The sequence below is a fragment of the Rana temporaria genome, chromosome 1 (assembly GCF_905171775.1).
Source record: "Rana temporaria chromosome 1, aRanTem1.1, whole genome shotgun sequence".
In the NCBI taxonomy this organism is placed as follows: Eukaryota; Metazoa; Chordata; class Amphibia; order Anura; family Ranidae; genus Rana; species Rana temporaria.
In genome coordinates this window covers 591,170,461-591,194,523 of record NC_053489.1, presented here as the reverse complement: position 1 = coordinate 591,194,523, position 24,063 = coordinate 591,170,461, and the positions used below count along the sequence as shown (strand labels likewise).

Sequence of the window (24,063 nt, the reverse complement as noted above, 5' to 3'; positions counted from 1 at the left end):
CTCTCTAAATCCATCAAAACCTAAAGACTGATAATGTCAAGCACCTTTGTGACAAGCCCAAACTTCTTCAAACATTATTTTTACTCAAAGCCTTCCAGTGATTAACAAAACCTTCACCTATGGCACCAAAAGGGCTGGCACCAACCTACAGAACAGGTAGGATTTGGAGATCTCCATCTAGGAATGAATGTGGCTCCCACAGATCTGCCCAACCTAATATACCAATATAGCTTTAGTGCTATACTTTAGGAACCTTAATACTAGTACACTTGTATTAAACATTAACTTTAAAGTTACTCAGACAGACCGATACAGTGCCTTGAAAAAGTAATCATACCCCTTGAAATTTTCCACATTTTGTCATGTTACAACCAAAAATGTAAATGTATTTTATGTGATGGACCAACTCAAAGTGGCACATCATTGTGAAATGGAAGGAAAATGACAATAAAATATCTGAAGTGTGGCGTGCATTTGTATTCTGCCCCCTTTACTCCGATACCCCTAACTAAAATCTAGTGGAACCAATTGCCTTCAGAAGTCACCCAATTAATAAATAGAGTCCACCTGTGTGTAATTTAAACTCAGTATTAATACAACTGTTCTGTGAAGCCCTCATGGAGGTTTGTTAGAGAACAAACTGAATCATGGAGGCCAAGGAACACACCAGACAGGTGTGGGATAAAGTTGTGGAGAAGTATAAAGCAGGGTTAGGTTATAAAAAAAAATCCCAAACTTTGAACATCTCATGGAGCACTTTTCAATCCATCATCAGAAATTGGGAAGAGTATGGCACAACTGCAAACCTACCAAGACATGGCCGTCCACCTAAACTGACCGGCTGGGCAAGGAGAGCATTAATCAGAGAAGCAGCCAAGAGGCCCATGGTAATGGTAACTCTGGAGGAGCTGCAGGAATCCACAGTTCAGGTGGGAGAATCTGTTCAAAGGACCACTATTAGTCGTGCACTCCACAAATTAGGTCTTTATGGAAGAGTGCCAAGAAGAAAGAAATTGTTCAAAGAAAGCCATAAGAAGTCTGTTTGCGGTTTGCGAGAAGCCATGTAGGGGACACAGCAAACATATGGAAGAAGGTGCTCTGGTCAGATGAGAACAAAATGGAACTTTTTGGCATAAAGGCAAAACGCTATGTGTGGCGGAAAACTTACACTGCATATCACCCTGAACACACTATCCCCACCGTGAAACATGGTGGTGGTAGCATTGTGTTGTGGGGATGCTTTTCTTCAGCAGGGACAGGAAAGCTGGTCAAAGTTTGTGGGCAGATGGATGGAGCCAAATACAGGGCAATCTTAGAAGAAAACATGTTAGGCTGCGTACACACGATCGGTCCAAACCGATAAAAACAGACTCAAGTTCAGTTTCATCGGTCCAAACCGCCCGTGTGTACGCCCCATCGGTCTGTTGTCCTTCGGTCCAAAAAAAAAAGAGAACTGGCTTTAAAATTGAACCGATGGACGGCTGACCAAAAAGTCAAAACCGATGGTTAGTACGCAAAAGCATCAGTTCAAAACCCGCGCATGCTCAGAATCAAGTCGGCGCATGCTTGGAAGCATTGAACTTCGTTTTTTTCAGCACGTCGTGTGTTTTTCGTCACTGCGTTCTGACCCGATCGGTTTTGAAAACAATGGTGTGTAGGCACATAAGACCATCAGTCTCTGCTTCAGCGGTGAACCGATGAAAACGGTCCGTCGGACCATTCTCATCGGATGGACTTATCGTGTGTACGCGGCCTTAGAGTCTGCAAAAGACTTGAGACTGGGTGGAGGTTCATATTCCAGCAGGACAACGACCCTAAACATACAGCCAGAGCTACAATGGAATGGTTTCGATCAAAGCATATAAATGTGTTAGAATGGCCCAGTCAAAGTTCTGACCTAAATACAATTGAGAACCTGTGGCAAGACTTGAAAATTGCTGTTCACAGACTCTCCATCCAATCTGACAGAGTTTGAGATATTTTGCAAAGAAGAATCTGCAAAAATGTCCCTCTCTAGATGTGCAAAGCTGGTAGAGACATCCCCCAAAAGACTTGCAGAGAAAGGTGGTTCTACAAAAGTATTCTACAAATGCACGCCACACTTTTCACATATTTGTAAAAAATGGAAAACCATTATTATTTTCCTTCCACTTCACAATTATGTGCCACTTTGTGTTGGTCTATCACATAAAACCCCAATAAATGACATTTACGTTGTTGGTTGTAACATGACAAAATGTGGAAAATGTCAATGGGTATGAATACTTTTTCAAGGCACTGTATCTCCTGAACAAAACAAACAAGTGAAAAATGTAAAATGCTATATTGCAAGAATGCCAAAATAAAGATTAAGGCCCAGATTCTCAAAGGGCGTACGACGGCGCAACGCAATGTGCGCCGTCGTAAGTCCTAATCTGGGCCGTCGTATCTATGCGATTGATTCTTAGAATCAGTTACGCATAGATAACCATTAGATCCGACAGGCGTAAGGCTCTTACGCTGTCGGATCTTAAATGCAATTTTTTTTTCGCCACTAGGTGTCGCCGTTTTCCCGGTCGAGTATGCAAATTAGCAAAATACAAATTCCCGAACGTACGCGCGGTCGACGCAGTGAAGTTACGACGTTTACGTTAGATTTGCACGGCGTAAAGTTGCCCCTGCTATATGAGGGGCAACCAATGTTAAGTATGGCCGTCGTTCCCGCGTCGAAATGTAAAAATTTTCGTCATTTGCACAAGTCGTCCGTGAATGGGGCTGGACGCCATTTACGTTCACATAGAAACCAATGACGTCCTTGCGACGTAATTTAGCGCAATGCACGTCGGAAAATTTTAGGGACGGCTCATGTGCAGTACGTTTGGCGCGGGAACGTGCCTAATTTAAATGATCCACGCCCCCTACCCGGCTCATTTGAATTAGGCGGGCTTGCGCCGGGGGATTTACGCTACACCGCCGCAACTTTACAGGCAAGTTCTTTGTGAATAAAGCACTTGCCTGTAAAACTTGCGGCGGTGTAACGTAAATGACATACGTTACGCCGCCTCAGTTTTACGCCCAGATACGAGAATCTGGGCCTAAATCAGCATATAACCTCTCGCACATGACAACTCACTACAAATATAATTCAATTAAAATGCAGAAATGCTTTCTCATGCTGAATAAAAATGTGTCATTTTGGTTATCCAAAATATTACATATTTATATGGGAAATCAAAAGTATTGGAAGAGGTCCAGCATCCCCTCTTGCTGCCGGGTTTCACTGTGTGGCATGATATTGGAAAAGGGTCCTGTACTACTTTGGTGCAATTCCGCCAGAATATTCTAACCACGTCAAATTAGCATCCAGGTTGCTTTACATAATCACACACTAAAATTGGGAACAAACTCTGATTGCAGCAGTGTGAACCTAGCTTTAACATTAGACTTACGTCTCTGGGTCAAACACGCTGTTGTCTGCTAGCGCCGAGTTGTCTGCGACCATGGCATTCAGAACATCAGCATTAGCTGCAAAGACAAGAAAAGAGTTAAAGATGTGGGCGTGGAGTACCCAGATGCCTGGCAATCCCTGGGGTGCTATATGGAAAATGAACCACGTCTCTGACAATGTTCTGACGCTTGATTTCAATATATAAAGTACAGTTTTATTGTAAACACTTTAGGTGATGATTATGGTTACCTGAAAGTAACTTTTAATCCAACTTAAAGGCTGTGTCACTGGATGTGATTGACAGCAGCGCCAGCCAATGGCTGCGCTGCTGTCAATCCATCCGCTCTAGCCAATCAGCAGCCAGGCTGAGCGGCGAAGAGGATTGCGGGACCGCGCGCGAGACTTTCGAGGGGTCAGGTAAGTATAAGGGGGGCTCGGGGGGCGGCAGTATCAGATGTTTTTTCACCTTAATGCATAGATTGCATTAAGGTGAAAAACATTTTCCTTTACAACTCCTTTAACTTATATTTTTCTTTGTAATTTACACGCAGGCTAGCACTGCACAAATAATCGTTAAAAAAAAATTTGTGATCTCGATTCAACTCCCCTGACGATCTCCAATGCAGAGTTTGCCGATTCTTTCATATACTCCCGGTGCCCACAGCTGTCAAAAGAAAATATTCAGGCAGTCTGTCAAGTTCTTAACGGGAAACCTTGGGCCAGATCCTCAAAAGGGATACGACGGCGTATCTACTGATACGCCGTCGTATCCCTGTTTCTATCTATGGAACTGATCCACAGAATCAGTTTCACATAGATAGGCAGAAGATCCGACATGTGTAAGGGACTTACACTGCCGAATCTTAGGATGCAGTACCACAGCCGCCGCTGGGGGCATTTCTCGTCGAAATGCCGCTTCGGGTATGCAAATTAGCACTTATGGAGATCCACGAAGCTTTTACGCTTCGTTTTTTCTCCGTAAGTATTAGTTTGCCGTCGCAATATTAGGGCTACTTTTACAAGGCCTAAACTGTTTAGGCCTTGTAAAAGTAGACCCTTCTATCCCGCGTCGCCGTCTTTTTTTTTCAAATTTTTTTTTTTCCCGCCGCAACTCGTATTTTTTTTTTTTACGCCCGTCGCGATTCTTAAAACCCGGCGCAACGTAAAACCGCACAAAGCACGTCGAGAAAATGACTGTGAGCATGCGCAGTACGGCCGGTGCGGGAGCGCGCCTAATTTAAATGGGACTCGCCCCATTAAATTAGGAACGCCTTGCGCCGGATGGATTTAAGTTACACAGCCGAAAATTTCTAGGTAAGTGCTTTGTGGATCGGGCACTTAGGTAGAAATTTTCCGGCGGTGTAACTTAAATTGAAAAAATTACGTTGCGCCGGGTTTTTGTGGATCTGGCCCATTATAACTAATGATTCCTTCTTAGATCAAAGGAACAAACTGTGTGTGTAAAGAAAAAATCCAGGCAGTCTGCCAAGTTTATAATAACATGAAACATTGTAACCATATTCCTTCTTAGAGCAAATTTCTGTGTGTAAATGCAGGAAGTTTAACCACTTAAAGTCCAAATCTTTTTTGACGCTTGTTTCAATTCAATATTTTTTGCTAGAAAATTACTTGGAACCCCCAAAAATTATATATTTTTTTTAGCAGAGACCCTAGGGAATAAAATGGCAATTGCTGCAATATTTTATGTCACACTGTAGGTGCCCAGCAGTCTTTCAAATGCATTTGGGGGGGGGGGGGGGGACAAAAACAACAAACACACACTTCAATGAATGAAAAATAAAATAAAAAATTAAACAGAAAAAAAAAAAAATGTTAGCCCAATTTTTTTTGTTTTAATGTGAAAGATGTTAGGCCGCGAGAATCATGTACTATCTTCTAAGCAAAAAAAAAGCGATTCTCATTTTAGCCAGAATCGTGCAGCTCTAATGCAGACATTAGATATCCAGCAAACATTTCAGTTACAAGGGTTGGGGCGAACCATACAACACTGCCCGGGGTGCTTACAATGGTCAACTTTTAATAAACAATACAATATTTCTTTAACCGCTTAAGGACCGCCCGCCGCTGTTGCACAGTGGCAAGTTAGCCCCCCTGCGCGAAACACCGTCATTGTACGTCTGTTCGCACAGGTGCAGCTGCAGGAGTGTACCCGCGGGTCCGGTGGAGTTTATGTCTCCCGGTGACCCGCGATCGCTTAGTACAAAAGGCAGAATGGGGGATCTGCCCTTGTAAAGAAGGCGGATCCCCATTCTGACAGGGGACATGATAGATCTACCTTTCCCAGGCATCGGGAACAGTGATCTTTGTCATGTCCCAGGCAGCCCATCCACCCACAGTTAGAACACACCCAGGGAACACAGTTAACCCCTCGTTCGCCCCCTAAATGTTAACCCCCTTCCCTGCCAGTGTCAGTTTTACATTGATCATTTTTATAGCACTGATCAAGATAATAACTTCACTGGTCCCGAAAAAGTGTAGTTTGGGGGCCAGATTTGTCCGCTGCAATGTCACATTCCCACAAGAAATGCAGATTGCCACCATAACCAGTAGAAGCAATTAAAAAAAATCACGAAATCTATCCCATATTTTGTAAACGCAATAATTTTTGCGCAAACCAATCAATATATGCCTATTGTGTTTTTTTTTTGTTTTTTTTAACAAAAATATGTAGAAGAATAAATATCTGCCTAAACTGTTAAATACATTTTTATTTTTTGGATATGTATTATAGAAAAAGGTAAAATTTCTTTTTTTTTAATTGTCGCTCTTTCTTTGTGTATTGCGCAAAAAAAAAAAAAAGTGGTGATCAAATAAGACCAAAAGAAAGCTCAATTTGTGGGGGGGACGTCAATTTTGTTTGGGCACAGCGTCATATGTCCACACAATTGTCAGTTCAAGAGCCGCAGTGCCGTATCGCAAAAAATGGCCTGGACAGTAAGGGGGCAAATCCTTCCGCTCCTTAAAGGGTCACTAAAGGATTTTTTTTTTTTTAGCTAAATAGCTTTTTTTACCTTACTGCAGCCCTGGTTTTATGTCCTTATTGCTAGTTTTTGCTCTAATCCTTCTCTGTTCTGAACACTTCCTGGTTGTCTGTTTCCCGATGAAAAGTCATGGGAGCTTTCTCTCTGTGGTCACTAATCAAGGAGGTGCGATTACTGTGTGTCTAAAACCCCTCAACACCAATCAGTTTCGTTTTACAAACCATCACTGCCCTGTATTGGCTCTGTACATCACAGAGCAGGAAACAGCATGCAAAAACGAAACGGCAGGTACATTATATAATTGATTTATCTATTTTTAAAAGGAATCAGTTAACTATTATGTCTCTATACCCTGTAAACAGTCATTTCAGCAAAAAAAAAAAAAAAGTTTCCTTTACAACTCCTTTAAGTGGTTAAAGAAGCCAAAAAATGATTATTACTGCAGCATCATTGCGTAATAGGGGAACACATACCTTCATTTTTCATGATGTAGCTTACAATGTGTCCAACGGTGTCATTAGTGGTGTCTGCAGCTTCATCTTGCATCTCTGATGAAGAGAAAGCAAGTTAATATTTCAAAGTAAAACAAATGACAGTCACCAAAATACAGCACAGCGTACCTGCAGGGGGAGATTGCTGGTGAAAGACTGTTAGGGGGAAGGATTCCAGTATTCTTTCAGCAGCAGTTAATCTAATTTCCATCACCTTCCAGCTAACCGTAGTGACAGATCATTTATGAATGCCCAGTGAAAGTTTTTTTTCCTGTTTTTACAGACAGAACTGGAGCATGTGATGAGATCACTGCTGGTGTTCTGCTCACAAAAAATGACCTGTAGCTTAACACATTGAGGGGCTTTAGGTCTTAAAATCATTTAGATTAAAAAGTAATCCCGGGCCGCTGTCACCAAATACGATTTTTTATGGTCAGCAAGCCACATGGTACATGCTGTTCAAAAACAAATTCAATGCACACAGCACTATGGGTGCCTGAGCTCCGACTATCTCCACTCAACCACCCATTTAAAAAGAGAACACGCAGGGCTGTGGCCATAGGCGTGCGCACAGGGTGTGCCAGGTGTGTCCAGGCACACCCTAATGACCCTGTGCAGCACAGATTCCCCCTACTGCCAGGGCCAGATTAAGAACATCATGGGCCTGGTGCTGAGGATTTTGGTGGGGCCTTTTAGGCTGCATTCACACCTCCCCGACAAGTAACGCCGCGTACGCGGCGTATTTTGCCGCGAATAGTGTAACTTTTTTTTTACAAATCCTTCCTATTGCTTTGTATGGCCGAACGCCAATGCCGCCTGAAAAAAAGGGTCCGGGACTTTTTTTCATTTCAATTCTCCCCTCCAGCGGCACGAGCGGCCGGCGTCGGGCGTTTTGTCGCGGAGGTGTGAATGGGGTGTAATAAATAATAAATAAATGCGTGGGAATGACATGAACGCAGCCCAGCCAAGGCAAGTGACCAAAGGCACAGAACTCAGAAGGAAGACCGGGTGAAGATGGAAGTGTCCAGGCCCCGCCTGATTCATCTCAGCACTGGAGGGCTTAGTCTGAAAATTGAAGTGTACACTAATGTGCTAATATGCTGTGCATACTTGTACATTGTGGCATAACCTACCCCAGGGCCTCTAAAAAGTAGTAATGTCAGGAAAGTTTACTACCGCTTTATTATCACAGGATCCCGGGAGCCTCTCATGGGGCCCCCTACTGACCCGGTGGACGGTGGCCCTTGGGCAGTGCCTAAGTGCACAGTTGCCAACATTTAAAAAATATTTAGTGCTATATTTAGAGTAGCTGAGATCCCCGATGTTCCTCTATACATCATAGTAGTAATCACAAAATTAAATGAGTACTAATAATGGGGCAGAACAAATATGAGAACTGATATTTCCTTTAGTTGAACTAACAACAGTGTGTCCATTCTAGAGCTGGTAACATTGAGGATATTCAGTATAATTTTAAAGAACTGTTTTTGTGGGTAAGCGACATAGGGGAGGAGTATGGACAGTATATAAGTGGGAAGTATGTGCAGGTGAGGGAGAGGAATGTGGAGGGTCTAACAGTGGGCACTATGTACAGGAGAGGAGTACAAAGGGTACGGAAAAAAGCACTATGTACAGGAGAGGAGTGTGAAGGGTATGACAATAGGCAGTATGTACAGGAAGAGTGAGGGGGTATGACAGAGGGTAGTACGTACCAGAGAGAAGTGTGGAGGATATGATGGGGCAGTATGTACAGGAGAGGAGTGTGGAGAGTATGACAGTGGGCAGTATGTACAGGAGAGGAATGTAGACGGTATGATAGTGGGCTCTATGTATAGGAGAGGAGTGTGGAGGGTATGACAGTGGGCAGTATGTACAGGAGAGGAATGTAGATGGTATGATAGTGGGCTCTATGTATAGGAGAGGAGTGTGGAGGGTATGACAGTGGGCAGTATGTACAGGAGAGGAATGTAGACGGTATGATAGTGGGCTCTATGTATAGGAGAGGAGTGTGGAGGGTATGACAGTGAACAATATGTATAGGAGAGGAGTGTGGAGGGTATGACAGTGGGCACTATGTATAGGAGAGGAGTGTGGAGGGTATGACAGTGAGCAGTATGTACAGGAGAGGAGTGTGGAGGGTGCGACAGTGGGCACTAAGTACAGGAGAGAAGTGTATGACAGCAGGCGCTATGTACAGGAGAGGAGTGTGAAGGGTATGACAGTGGGCGCTATGTATAGGAGAGGAGTGTGGAGGGTATGACAGTGGGCACTATGTACAGGAGAGGAGTGTGTAGGGTATGACAGTGGGTACTATGTATAGGAGAGAAGTGTGGAGAGTATGACAGTGGGCACTATGTACAGCAAAGGAGTGTGGAGAGTATGACAGTGAGCACTATGTACAGGAGTGGAAGGATATTTAGGGACTGAGTAGTGGTTAAGCGGGTCATACATGTATTGAAATTACGCCAATTATGCAGAGACCAGCCATAGTCAATCTATGTATGGGCTAGCTGGTTTTACACAAGTCAATCTATTAATCAACTTGAGTACAACCAGCCTGTTTTTTTTCTCTTAAAACAATCAGTGCTGCCAGCTAAAGTTAGCAACACTGATCATTGTACGCACTGGCAGAACACAATAACACTGCAGGAGTGATTCCCCCATCCACAGGTCAGCGGGTGAGAGGGTGTGTGGGGACAGGCTGGGGAGAGATACTAGTCAGTGGCTGGGTAGGCACTGGTAGTATCAGAGCCAGATACACACAGGTTACATACCCCACGATCGTTAGAGCGAGAACAATAATTCTAGTACTAGACCTCCTCTGTAACTCTAAACATGTAACCTAAAAAAATGTAAAGCATCGCTTAGGATACCAAAAAAAATTGTGCTAACTTAACTAACTAACTGTTTTTTTAATGAATGAAACATTTTTTTCCAAAAAAACATGTTTGAAAAATTGCTGCGCAAATACCATGCTAGAGCTGCACAATTAATCGTTAAAAAAATCGTGATGTCGATTCAACCCCCCTGACGATCTTCAATGCAGAGTTTGCTGATTCTTTCATATAACAAGTGGAGAGACTTTCAGCTGTCAAAAGAAAATATCTGGGCAGTCTGCCAAGTTTTTAACAGGAAACATTGTAACTGACACTTCCTTCTTAGATCAAAGGGATACACTTCTGTGTGTAAAGAAAATATCTGGGCAGTCTGCAAAGTTTGTAAACAAAATGAAACATTGTAACCAACTAACATTGTAACTAAATTTAACCACTTAAAGTCCAACACTTGTTTCTTAAGTTAGAAAGCAATATTATTTGCTAGAAAATTACTTGGAACTGCCAAACATTATATATATTTTAGCAGAGACTCTAGGGAATACAATGGCAATTGCTGCAATATTTTATGTCACACTGCATTTGCCCACTTCAATGAATAATAAAAACCATAAAAACAAAACAGTGAAGTTAGCCCATTTTTTTGTTTTTTTTTTGTTTTAATGTGAAAGATGATGTTACGCCGCAACAATCGTGAGAGAATCGTAATCTATCTTCTAAGCAAAAAAATTGCAATTCTCATTTTAGCCAGAATAGTGCAGCTCTGTACCCTGCAACATAAAAAGTGCAAAGACCACCATAGAGTAATTTTCTAGCAAAAAACAAATGATGATTTTTACATGTAGTAGAGAAGTGTCAGAATTGGCCTGGGTGGCAAGGGGTTAATTACCATGAGTAATATACAAATAATTATTATAAGCACTGTGATCCTCTCAGTCTGCTGTAGTGTGTCAGCTTGTATTTATATTGGCCGCTCTGAATGTAGCTTCTGACAGGCTGTGCAAGCAGGCCCGTATCTCCGGAACCATAAATGATAGCCATCCCATATTTTAACCAGTTGTGGGGTAGCTCTTCCCATGCCTACCCCCAAATGTGGGGTTTCTGTGACCTCTGGTCATCGAGCTACAACCCCCCAAATTCGATCTTGGAAAAAAAAAATCTTAAAAAAAAAAAAAAAAAAATTTTTTTTTTTTTGGGCAAATGGGCCTATCTTGAGAAAGGGGCCTGGAGCTGCAGCTCCATCAGCCCCATTGTTAATCCGGCCCTGGCCCTGGCTCCCATCTTACCCCCCACAGCACTGCCAGCTTCCCTCCTCTCCTATCAGCTGTTGCTGCTGGGATGTTTTAGGAGTGGGGAAGGGGCCAGTAAATATGTAATTTACTGGCCCCTTCCCTTTCTGAATGAACACGCAAGTGATCGGTAGTGTGTGTTTGGGCTTTGGGGTGCACACATAGGCTGCGCACACCTATGGCTGTGGCCACAATGCCTTGCTTCCCAGTAAAAAACGTATACCCCTGCTGCGTTCAGAGGGCAGTATTGCCATCAAACGCCATCCATTCAAGTGAATGGGGCCATGCCGCAGCCATGAGCCAAACGCTTGGCTCATTTTTTTTTTTTTTTTGGGGTGTACATACGGTATTATCGCTATTTTTCACCTGGCTTTCAGGTACTAGCTCCCGTGGGAGTAGGCGTTCCTACGCAGTGGCGCAATGTCCTCTGGGACTTCGCCCAGATGATTGACGTGCCTGACAACAAACTCCCCCCCCCCCCCCGGATAAGGCGCGTCACAAGTTTCTGAAACTAGCCGAACTGCGAGTCAGCTCTATACGGCGCCTGCACACCGACTAGAAGACGTGTAGAGCTGACTGCGCAGGCGCCGTATAGAGCCGACTCGAGGTTCCGCTAGTTACAGAAACTCGTGATGCGCCTTATCCGCCGGGGGGAAGTTTTTGTCAGGCATGTCAATCATCTGGGCGAAGTCCCAGAGGACATTGCGCCACTGCATAGGAACGCCTACTCCCGCGGGAGCTAGTACCCGGAAGCCAGGTGAAAAATAGCGATAATACCGTATGTACACCCCCAAAAAAAAAAAAACAGCATACTGTACATGTTTGAGGTATACAGAATGTAATGTTATATACTTGTTTTTTGGGTGAACCTCCGCCTAAAAATATGAAATGTCCATTCAGTTTAAAAATAAAAATGAAAAGTTCAGGAGGTGGAAGGATCGCCTCTTGAATGCCTGGTGTTAACAAGCCTTTAAAGTATCAGATTGTGAATGTTAAACACAGATTTGAATGGAAGTGCTGAATGTCACTTAGCTGCCAGCAGGCTTCAGTACTTCAACACTGCTTGTTAAAAAAGCCTGCTAGCAACTTGTTTAAAAGTGACAGTGGGAATCACAGTAAGGGCTATTTCACACTATGTGCGGTGACCAGAGTTTTACCGCACGGTCAAATGTCGGTCACTCACTGCTAGGACACACACAAAACATCTGTGCAGAAGAAAAACTGCACAAGTTTCACATAAAAATAGGTAAGGTCTAATATTTATTTATATTATTTAATGCCATGTTTTAAAGTAAGACCGCTTTCACATTGAGGCGTGGAGCCGCGGTGACGGTATAGCCGCGCTATTTGTAGCGCGGCTATACCGTCGTATTTACCGCGATATTCGGGCACTAGCGGTGAGGTTTTAACCGCCGCTAGCGTCCGAAAAAGGGTTAATACCGCGCTTTGCCATGGATTTCAATGGGAAGGCGCGGTATAGGAGCGGTGAACACACCGCTCCTATACCGCGTTAAAGATGCGGCTAGCAGGACTTTTGGAGCGCTCCTGCTAGCGCACCACTTCAATGTGAAAGCCTTCGGGCTTTCACATTGAACACTACAGGGCAGGTTTTTTCATGCGGTATAGCAGCGCTATTTTTAGCGCTGTACTGCATGAAAAACGCCTCAATGTGAAAGGGGCCTAATTGTCATATCACAGCAATGTTCCGCTATTCTAGGGGTTCCCCGAGATCTCAAACCTTTTGCCAGGGGTCCCTCGACAGTAAAAAGGTTGAGAAACACTGGATTAGTGAGTATGCAAAAACGTTATACTGGAAAGAGAAATCTGGAATTCCGTTCAAGACCTAACCTGTCAGCAGCCAAAACAAGACATGGCAATGTATGCATTTATTAGCAAATTAATGCATCCTAGGCCAGGGGATTGGTATGCAGATTAAAGTGTCTTACCTATCTTTTCTGCTGAGATTTTTTCTTCTTCAGGTTCTGCCGTAGTGCAGCGATATCCTTTCTTCATGAGAATGTGACAGATTAGAACCCCCAACAGGCCCGTGATGAAGAAAATGGGGACCAAGATAAAGGCGACATACTCCGGATGACTAGTTCCGCCGCTGTTACTCCCTGTGTCACTTGAGGTTGCGGACACCAAAGGGCTCAAAGATGGGGAGATGTCTGCAGAAGAGATACATCAACAGTCAAAATATGAACCAGTAATTATAGTGGAAGAAACCTGTCATTTTATCTGTTCTAAAAAAATGTTCCTTCCCCCTTCTAACCTGTAAAAAAAAAAATCTGTATATAATTATTAATCTGTTCCAGCCCAGTCATGTGAACCTGCGTCTGTGCCAGGGATGGACTGGCCATTGGGACTACAGGGAGTTTTCCGGTGGGCCGATGGCTCAGTGGGCCGGCTTCAGTGACAGTGGACCGATGCCCCCCTCCGCTCCTCTGTCTCTCCCTCCCCACAGCGCTCACCTGGGGGGGGGGGGAACAAAGAAGCAGGGGGAGGACCGGAGAATCAGGGGGGGCGACAGAGGAGCATGGGGGAGGGGACAGACAGCTGACTCAACAGCTATGGCCTGGGAGTTTCTCACTTCTGCCTAATCTTGTCCCATAAGGGGGGCACCAAACTGATTCTTTGACCCGGGTGAAATAATGTCTAGCTTCCCCACTGGTACTGCCTATAAGAGTACCAGTACCAGCTGTTGTACTCTAATAAAGTAGAACGGCCAATGGCTAGTGAAGGGGGAGAGGGGGCTTGGGTGGCCGAGGGGGGGGGGGGGGTGCGTGAGTGAGACCTGTCAAAGCGGGCCAGTCTGGATGAAGTCCAGGGCCAAATTTTTGTCCCAGTCAAGCCCTGGTCTGTGCAAGAAAGCGATCGACAATGGCTCTGTATTCCAGAAGTCACGGCATCACCCACAGCTCAGCCATTGCCAGGGCTCCCTCTCCTTCCCTGCAGCAGCCGCTGACTGAAACAGGGGAGCCGGAGCTGCGTGATCACATAACCAGACTGGAGACCATTCAAAATATATTACACAGATCTTTTTTTATACAGGATAGTCACAAATAGTAGGAGGAGGGGATAGGGCAATACATAGGTTGTATTATATCAGATATAAATTACTTTTTTTTTTTATAATTTTTATTGAGATTTTTATCAAAGTGTAAGAATCGACAGCTACATCAACATCTGATATTGCATATCAGGTTACACGCCAATTTATATGAGATAGAACATGGTAAAGCGTTATTTTCCTTTTGAAACATGAGGGATTAATAAACTCAATCTTTAGTCATTGAAGATATATCCTCTGCTACCCTATTTTGTCTCACCCCTCCGTTCAACATCACATGAAAGGGGGAGAACAGGGATGCTGCTGCGGTATTTGTGATGTTGCGCAAATCCTCCATTAGAGCTCAATAAGTTGGGGGACAAATGAGGCAAAGCGTGTCTGTGGTCGTGTTCCACCCACATTACATCCTCAGGGTACAGATCGAAGGAGGGATTTTTAAAGTGGCGTTCCACCCATTTCTGTATTTATTAAAAGTCAGCAGCTACAAAAAGTGTAGCTGCTGGCTTTTTTTTTTTTTTTATAAATTACATTTTATTTTGGATGTTAGGCCTCATGTACACTGCTGCTGGTAAATGGACGTTTTTATAAGTAGTTGGTCGTTTTTTTCAGCTGCCCCTGAACTCTCCTCTATGTTATCTTATCAGTACATGTACACAGGGTCATTTACAGTCGTTTCTAGGCAGTCGAGTTTAGAGGCATTTTTTTTAAACAGAAAAAAAAAATGGCCCGGATTCAAGAAGCAATTGCGTCTGCGTAACCATAGTTACGCAGCGCAATTGCTTACTTGCCCCGGCGTGACGAGTTCTCCTGATTCAGAGAGCTTGTTACGCCGACTACAGCCTAAGATATGCGTGGCATAAGCCTCCTCATATCTTAGGCTGCATTCTTGCGTTGGCCGCTAGGGGGCGTTCCCATTGTGGTCAGCGTATAGTATGCAAATTGCATACTAACGCCGATTCACAACGTTACGCGAGCCCTGCGTACGCAATTTACGTCGTTTCCGTACGGCGTGTTTAGCGTAAGGCTGCCCCTTCTAATAGCAGGGGCAGCCAATGCTAAAGTATACCCGTCGTTCCCGCGTTGCGACGTTTGAATTTTACGTAATTTGCGTAAGTGATTCGTGAATGGCGCTGGACGCCACTCACGTTCACTTTGAAGCAAATGATGTCCTTGCGACGTCATTTGCCGCAATGCACGTCGGGAAAGTTTCCCGACGGAGCATGCGCTCTACGCTCGGCGCGGGAGCGCGCCTAATTTAAATGATTCCCGCCCCCTACGGGATCATTTACATTAGGCGCCCTTACGCAGGGCAAGTTTACACAGCGCACACGCAATTTACGGAGCTACTGCTCCGTGAATCGCGGGTAGCGCAGGAAATTTGCGGGGGCGCAGGGCAAAAACGCTGCCCTGCGCCTCCGTAACAAAGGGGCAAATCTACCTGAATCCGGGCCAATGTGTTCAGAAGCTGAGTTTACAGGCATTTCAAGCGCCAAATGCTTCTAAATGCGCATGTAAACGTAACAAAACTGACGTTTTAAACGTGGGTTACCATCTGTCAAGTTAAATCCTTCAGGAGAGCTTGTAAAAACGTCCCGTGTACATGAAGCCTAAAAAATTGCAAGTGTGGGCATCCGGCTGTGACAGCTTGCGGCTTCGCAGCCGGGTGCGCACTGCGCGTTCTGAATGGCCGGGCAATCTTCTGGGACCTGTGACATGTCCCAGAAGATTGCAGGGAGGTGGGGGGGGGGGGTGAGAACTTCTGCTTCGCCCATGAGCGGAAGTGGGGGCTGAGTACCTGTCAAAATTAGGTACCCGCTTCCCCCCCCCAAAAAAATGACATGCCAAATGTGGCATGTCAGGGGGTCCGTAATCCTTAAAGTGGTTGTAAACCCACTTTTTTGACTTTGGCCTACAGGTAAGCCTATAATATGGCTTACCTGTAGGTATAAGGAATATCTCCTAAACCTGTACGGTTTAGGAGATATTCCCCTCGCAATGCGCCGCGGCGCATGCGCAGGAGGGATCTTCGGCTGAAGGGCCGGCGCCGCCGACCCATGCCGGAATGGAAATCTCTCACGCGCATGAGTGACGTCATCGCCGCTCCAGCCAATCACAGCGCTGGAGCGGCGATAACCGGAAGACACGCCGAGGCTCGGCGAGGACCAGGTAAGTGCCTACCTCGTTCCTAGGCAAGTATTTCATAATGAGCCAATATGCGGTGCATATTAGCTCATTATGGCTTTTGCCTTGCAGGTAAAAAATAAATAAAAAAAAAGTCAATGCGGGTTTACAACCGCTTTAAAACGGAAGTTCCACTCTTGGGTGGAACTCCACTTTAAGAACATGGCAGTACTACGTTAGGCCAGTGAGTATTAAAAAGAGCCACAGGGAGGGTAAAGTAGAGAAAGAGGATGGGGTACAAAAATGAGGACGCAATATACCTTGCGAAACGCGTAGAGGCTGCTGACATCTACGGGGCAACACGCTGATCGTAAGACAGGCGTAGGGGGAACACGGAAGAGGAAAGTTTTTTTCCTTCCATCATATACTTGCATACACGGCTGGAGAAGCTTGGTGCCGGCTTATGGGCACAACAAAATGTGAGTGCAATATATGCTATATTTTTTAACCAATAAATTATTTTACCTACTACACTATGAGGGGCACTCTTTTTACGTGAGCTTTTGTAGAGAAAAAGAGACTACTGTAACACACCCAATATACCTGACAGTTGTGGTGACGTAAAATAGGAGTGGTTATCCTGGGAATGAACCAAAGGCGCTAGTTCAATGGGATCTAATGAGTGGCCATTTTAACGGTGATGGAATAATCACGCAAGTGGTGAAATGACGTTGTGTTTATACACCCCGCAAGAGGAGTATTGTTTGCCATAGAACACTTGGTTATAACACTGGGACTCTTAAAGTGGAAGAGGATTTATGTAGAAATTCTCAAACTTTCAAAAAAATTATGTTTTCTTATATATATATATATTTTTTTTTTGTCACCATATAAATTGTTTGTCTTTGTGATAAGAAATTATCTGAAATTTTGATAGAGGGCAATGCACGTTCTTTCCTAGATATAACGCGCTCTATGAGAGTGTTTTCACACTGTTCTGAGAAGAACATTTGTATATGAACACATTTAGACACACATATATGTTTGAAGGATTGTTTGTTATTTATAGGTGTTATGCACAGAGGTTAATAAGTGTAACCGTTGCACAGGATTAGTTGGATGCAGGTCAACCACCAGGGTAGCGCAATCCATACACTATATCAATGATTCAGGATAATTTGGATTTTACCAAACTGAACTGGATTGTGGGAGACCTCCATGACCTGGCAATGGCAATTCTAGCTGCCAAAAAATAAATGTTACAAGCCTTAATGCATGTCCCAAGGTCCCCTCCACTTGATGTCCCAACAGTGCCTGTAACAGTGATTTGGATAGGTTCACTTGAGTAAGCGAGGAAATAAAGTTATAAAAGTGTCCCAGAATGACGTCAGATTAGAGACAAAACACATTGGGTGGAGCAATTTTGTATGTTTTATCAAATAACCTACTGGTTTTACATATGGCGATTTTCCCTGCTTTTTTTTCTAAAACCGATATCATCTCCTTTATCGTGTGTGAGCCTGCAAACTGTGCCACCTTCCGGATTGACTCCTTACTGTGCCATATGGCTTGACCAGACACAAAGTCTTTGGAGGAAAAGGCCCTGGCTGGGTATTAGCCATAAGTATAAACTTGTGCAGATGGTAAGCGTGCACTTCGTGTGGTGGTGGATTCACTTGATTTGTCTCAAAGTCACATTATCCTCATCATATTGTTGCCGTTTGTTCACTTTCCACTGGAGGAACATCCAGGTTTCAATATTCACTGGAGGACTTTACACAAGTTTCATGATTCACGATTTGGGACTTATTCTTAAAGTGATTTTTAATTTATTATTTATAATTTTCTTTATACATTTGGTTAATATGTTATTTTAAGAGCATGGCTTATGTTATTTTTTTACGTTTTTTTAGGAAAGAAAAATACTCCGTCTATGGCCACTTTATCTGCAAATACTATATAAAGGGGTTGTAAAGTTTTTTTTAAACACCTGGCTGTCACGGGCCCCCCAGCCCCCCGTTTTACTTACCTGAGCCTGTTCACCTGCTGTGCGAGTCCCCCAGCGTCCTCTTCTCTATAGAGTCTCGGCAATGATTGGATAGATTGATAGCAGTGCAGCCATTGGCTCCTGCTGCTGTCAATTAAACCCAATGACGTGGCCGCCGGGGGGCGGGGCCGAGTCATACACTCTGCGGCTATGTACGCTGAGTGTATGACACGGAAGAGCGCCCGCAAGGTAACCCCCTCGGGAGAGAGCTTCCCAGAGGGGGTTAGCTATTGTGGGGAGGAGCCTGCGTGGGACCCCAGAACAGGAGGATCGGGGCCACTCTGGGCAAAACGAACTGCACAGTGGAGGCAAGTATGATGTCTGTTATGCATGTTTTTTTTTATTAAATAATAAACACCGAACCTACACAACCCCTTTAAAACCGAGGCAATTGTTGCTAAATGTTCATCTAACTTGATGCGAATTTACAATGGTCTCTGGTTAGTTTATTGACAAATATACTGCTGTGGCATTTTCTCAGGGAGACTTTAGTTCTACTGTAAACCACATATGTTGGTTTTTTAAAATTCACACAACAACCATGATCATACATTTCTTATATAAAAACGAGGAGAAAATTCATAAGCTTGATACATGAAGTTAGTAGATCCTGTATTCAGGATCATATCCATTACAATAATATAATGGATTATAAACCAAAGCTTTTTCCCTTTACTTTTGATGACAAGGCTTTTTATCAGACAGGAAATGTGGGAAAATTTGTAATAGGGCACACCAAAATACAAACCTCACATTTTTTTCTAGCCTTCCTTAGGCCCCTTTCACAATGGGGCGGGAGGCACGTTAGCGGTATAGCGGCGCTATACCGTCGGATTTGCCGCGGGATTCGACCGCTAGCGGTGCAGTATTAACCCCCGCTAGCTGCCGATAAAGGGTTAATACCGCCCGCAATGCGCAGGTATTACCGCGGTTTCCCATTGTTTTAATTTTTTTCTCTCCCGCCAGCGCATCGCCTCAGTGTGAAAGTCCTCGGGCTTTCACATTGAGTATGCAGTGCATGAGTTTTTCAGGCGGTATAGCAGCGCTTTTTTTAGACTTCATAGGAGTGCTTGCTTTTTCTGGCTCCTTGACTGAACATCCTGGAAGCCCAATTATACCATCGTTATTAAAGACAGCATTAGATTGTTAAGCAGAATGATAGTCTAGAAACACATCCATATTTTACTGCCTTTAGATTTCTAAATCGATGCAATGAATACATTTGTTGCCCGTGTCCTGTTCTTAGATGGAAGTCTGAGGTGTCCAGGATTACCTTCAATACGCAGGAGAAAAGCCCCATTATAGAGCACCAGGGAAACAAGGGGTTACTATTGGTAACAAACGGATAATACTAGAGTGTAATCTAAAAATAAAATGTATTAGTATCAACAAAATAAAAAGCAAAATATGGTATTGGTGGCCAGAATTGTGCTGCAGCTTCACAATGACAATGGCTTCCACATCTATACTACAGTGAGTACATAGGGTGTGGCTACCAAACAATCACTGACAAAAACATGACAACAGAGACCCACAAGGAAAGGAAACATTCGGATGCCATGTAGCAATACACATACAGGATGTCAAGCTAAATTGTCGCCTAGATTTGTAGGTATGCGTGGGAATTCCCATTGGAAAAAAAAAATAAAAAACAAAAAAGGAAGAAGGGGGAGGACATTGTGTCCGTTATACCTTCAATACGGAAAGCCATGATATGTTAATATAGAAAAGCTCACACAAACACAATAATTATATATATATATATATATACACACACACACACACACACACACACACACACACAGTGGCCCAGATTCAGGTAGATCCACGCAATATTTGCGTGGGCAAAGGGCAACGATTTTTGCTCTGCGCCCACGCAAATATTTTGATATGCCCGCGATTCACGGAGCAGTAGCTCCGTAAATTGCGCGGGCGCTATGCTAAATAGCCGGGCGTAAGGGTGCCTAATGTAAATGATCCCGCCAGGGGGGGCTCCCGCGCCGAGCGAACAGCGCATGCTCCGTCGGGAAACTTTCCCGACGTGCATTGCGGCAAATGACGTCGCAAGGACGTCATTTGCTTCTAAGTGAACTTACGTAAACGACGTGAAATTTAAATTTCACGAGCGGGAAGGGCGGCTATACTTTAGCATTGGCTGCCCCTGCTACAGCAGGAGCAACCTTGCGCTAAAGTCGCCGTACGGAAACTCCGTACCTTGCGTGCGCAGGGCCCGCGCAACTTTTGTGAATCGGTGGTAGTATGCAATTTGCATACTATACGCCGATCACAATGGCCGCGCCCCCTAGCGGACAACGCAAGAATGCAGCCTGAGATATGAAGGCATAAGGAGGCTTATGCCTGTCATATCCTAGGCTGCAGTCCGCGTAGCGATGTTCCTGAATCAGGGGCATTCGCTACCTATGGTTGCGCGGGCGCAATAGCTTCTTGAATCTGGGCCAATATCTATCTGTCTACACACAATAATAGATATAGTATTGTGTGTAGAGAGAGATAGAGATATATATTATATATAGCACCCCAAAAGTTCACTGCACGAGTTAGAAGAAAAAGTGTCGGATGTCAAGGAAGTAATATTTTTCTACGTACTCCTCTCCAATGTCCACACGCTTAGCCCAACCTGCTCCAGTGCTCGGATCCCCAAGCTTGATCATCTGATGTTTTATCATCCAAAAATTTCGTCATGGCAGTAGATCTATCCTTTTTTCAGTGGTACAAGAATGGTGCAAGATCTGGCGATTATGGTGGATGCGTAACCTGAGAAAAACCTCGGGAATGGATGGCAGCCATCACCACAGCAAAATCGGAATGGAGACACATTGTGCCGATAGAACAAGGCTCCCTTTCAGAGCATACCACATCTTTTTCACCTTGATTGACATCACAGAAAACAAAGTAAGGTTGCATAGTAGCAGGGCCGGACTGGGAATAAAATCCAGCCCTGGAAAAAAATTCATACCAGCCCCATAGCATTTTTATACCAGCCCAACAGCAAACGTCATTATTTTCTTGTTCATGAAAGGGAAAACCATACATTTTAAAGCACATTTGAAGAATGTATTATATATATATATATATATATATATATATATATATATATATATATATATATATATATATATATATATATATATATATATATATATATATATATATATATATATATATATATATATATATAGATAGATAGATAGAAGACAGATATGAAAGTAGTAGGTATATGTAGGTATAGCGGTAAACTGGGAAGCCTATACTACATGCTGTGTACCCCTGGCGGGGAGTTGGATCTGGTGAGTGGGGACCCTTGTGGGGGAGCACCGTGACCACTGCGAATGCTGTATCAGCTGTATAGGAACACCTTTCCTCACTGCAAGAACCTGCATCCATAAGCCTGAGGCTGCAATTAGACTATATACTTTCATTCACTGTATGATTATTTTGATTCTCACCTGCACATAGCATTTGTTAATAAGCTGGCACAGGCCCACACTAACAGTTTTATTTTCTCACTGTTGATTAATGTGGAGGCTTACACATCTAGCCAAGGTTACCACTGCCAGCTGTTGTGGAAGCTCATATATTGAATTTTTTCACATATTCTATTATATTTAGTGCACTTATTTGCAGCTCACCTTATTGGATCCTATATTTGGGTCCTTTTCTCACCCTTTATGGTATAAAGCGGGCATCACTAAATGGCGGACCGCGGGCCACCTGCGGCCCGCGGCACTCTGCCATTCGGACCGATTCGGTACTGCCATGTAGGAGACTTTTCTTCCTCCTGCCATCGCTCTGTAATCCTCACAGAGCCGACAGCGGGAGGCGGAACAATTCTGGGTGGAGGGCGGAGCTGCCCGAGGTTATCAAACAGGCGATTGGCTGCTAGGACTGTCCTTCATCCTAGCAGCCAATCACCTGTTTGTTACCTCGGCCCTCCATCCAGAACTGTCCCGCCTCCCTCCCTGCAACTCCTCTCCTGTCCCTATCCAGACATGCTGTGCCTCCCTCCGATCTATCTGTGTAAGGTAGGACAGTGAGGGGGTGAAGTAAAGAGCTAACATCTGAATGTGGGGGGAGGATTCCGAGCCTCAGGATTGCAGTGATGTGGGGAAAGGGGCTAAGGACATCAAAGAGGGGGAGCTGAGCACTGAAGTGTGGGGGGGGGGGACTGAGGATTGGAGTGTGGGGGGGGGCTGAGGACTGGAGTGTGGGGGGGGACTAAGGGCTGGGGTGTGGGGGGGGGGCTGAGGACTGGAGTGTGGGGGGACTGAGACTAATGTGGGGGGAGCTGAGCACTGTAAGGTGGGGGGACTGAGGACTGTAATGTGGGGGGCTTGAAGAAGTTAAATTGGGGTGACCAAGAAGGACAGTGATGTGGGGGGACCGAGGACAGTGATGTGGGGGGACTGAGGACAGTGATGTGGGGGGAGCTGAGGACTGTAATGTGGGGGGAGCTGAGGACTGTAATGTGGGGGGAGCTGAGGACTGTAATGTGGGGGGAGCTGAGGACTGTAATGTGGGGGGAGCTGAGGACTGTAATGTGGGGGGAGCTGAGGACTGTAATGTGGGGGGAGCTGAGGACTGTAATGTGGGGGGAGCTGAGGACTATAATGTGGGGGGAGCTGAGGACTATAATGTGGGGGGAGCTGAGGACTGTAATGTGGGGGGAGCTGAGGACTGTAATGTGGGGGGAGCTGAGGACTGTAATGTGGGGGGGCTTGAAGAAGTTAAATTGGGGTGACCAAGAAGGACAGTGATGTGGGGGGACTGAGGACAGTGATGTGGGGGGAGCTGAGGACTGTAATGTGGGGGGAGCTGAGGACTGTAATGTGGGGGGAGCTGAGGACTGTAATGTGGGGGGAGCTGAGGACTGTAATGTGGGGGGAGCTGAGGACTGTAATGTGGGGGGAGCTGAGGACTGTAATGTGGGGGGAGCTGAGGACTGTAATGTGGGGGGAGCTGAGGACTGTAATGTGGGGGGAGCTGAGGACTGTAATGTGGGGGGAGCTGAGGACTGTAATGTGGGGGGAGCTGAGGACTGTAATGTGGGGGGAGCTGAGGACTATAATGTGGGGGGAGCTGAGGACTATAATGTGGGGGGAGCTGAGGACTATAATGTGGGGGGAGCTGAGGACTGTAATGTGGGGGGAGCTGAGGACTGTAATGTGGGGGGAGCTGAGGACTGTAATGTGGGGGAGCTGAGGACTGTAATGTGGGGGGGCTTGAAGAAGTTAAATTGGGGTGACCAAGAAGGACAGTGATGTGGGGGGACTGAGGACAGTGATGTGGGGGGAGCTGAGGACTGTAATGTGGGGGGAGCTGAGGACTGTAATGTGGGGGGAGCTGAGGACTGTAATGTGGGGGGAGCTGAGGACTGTAATGTGGGGGGAGCTGAGGACTGTAATGTGGGGGGAGCTGAGGACTGTAATGTGGGGGGAGCTGAGGACTGTAATGTGGGGGGAGCTGAGGACTATAATGTGGGGGGAGCTGAGGACTATAATGTGGGGGGAGCTGAGGACTATAATGTGGGGGGAGCTGAGGACTGTAATGTGGGGGGAGCTGAGGACTGTAATGTGGGGGGAGCTGAGGACTGTAATGTGGGGGAGCTGAGGACTGTAATGTGGGGGGGCTTGAAGAAGTTAAATTGGGGTGACCAAGAAGGACAGTGATGTGGGGGGACTGAGGACAGTGATGTGGGGGGAGCTGAGGACTGTAATGTGGGGGGAGCTGAGGACTGTAATGTGGGGGGAGCTGAGGACTGTAA

General features: G+C 45.0%; 1 protein-coding gene across 1 annotated transcript in view; it reads right to left on the bottom strand.

The window, feature by feature from the left end:
- Window positions 1-24,063, bottom strand: part of RELL1 (RELT like 1) — a 90,757-nt gene that overhangs the window by 20,191 nt on the left and 46,503 nt on the right. The window contains exons 2-4 of the mRNA XM_040335145.1: window positions 12,990-13,211; window positions 6,903-6,977; window positions 3,429-3,504 (exon numbers count right to left, since the gene is read on the bottom strand). Of these exons, the coding sequence (XP_040191079.1) occupies window positions 3,429-3,504; window positions 6,903-6,977; window positions 12,990-13,211 (373 nt within the window). The remainder of the gene's footprint in view (window positions 1-3,428; window positions 3,505-6,902; window positions 6,978-12,989; window positions 13,212-24,063) is intronic.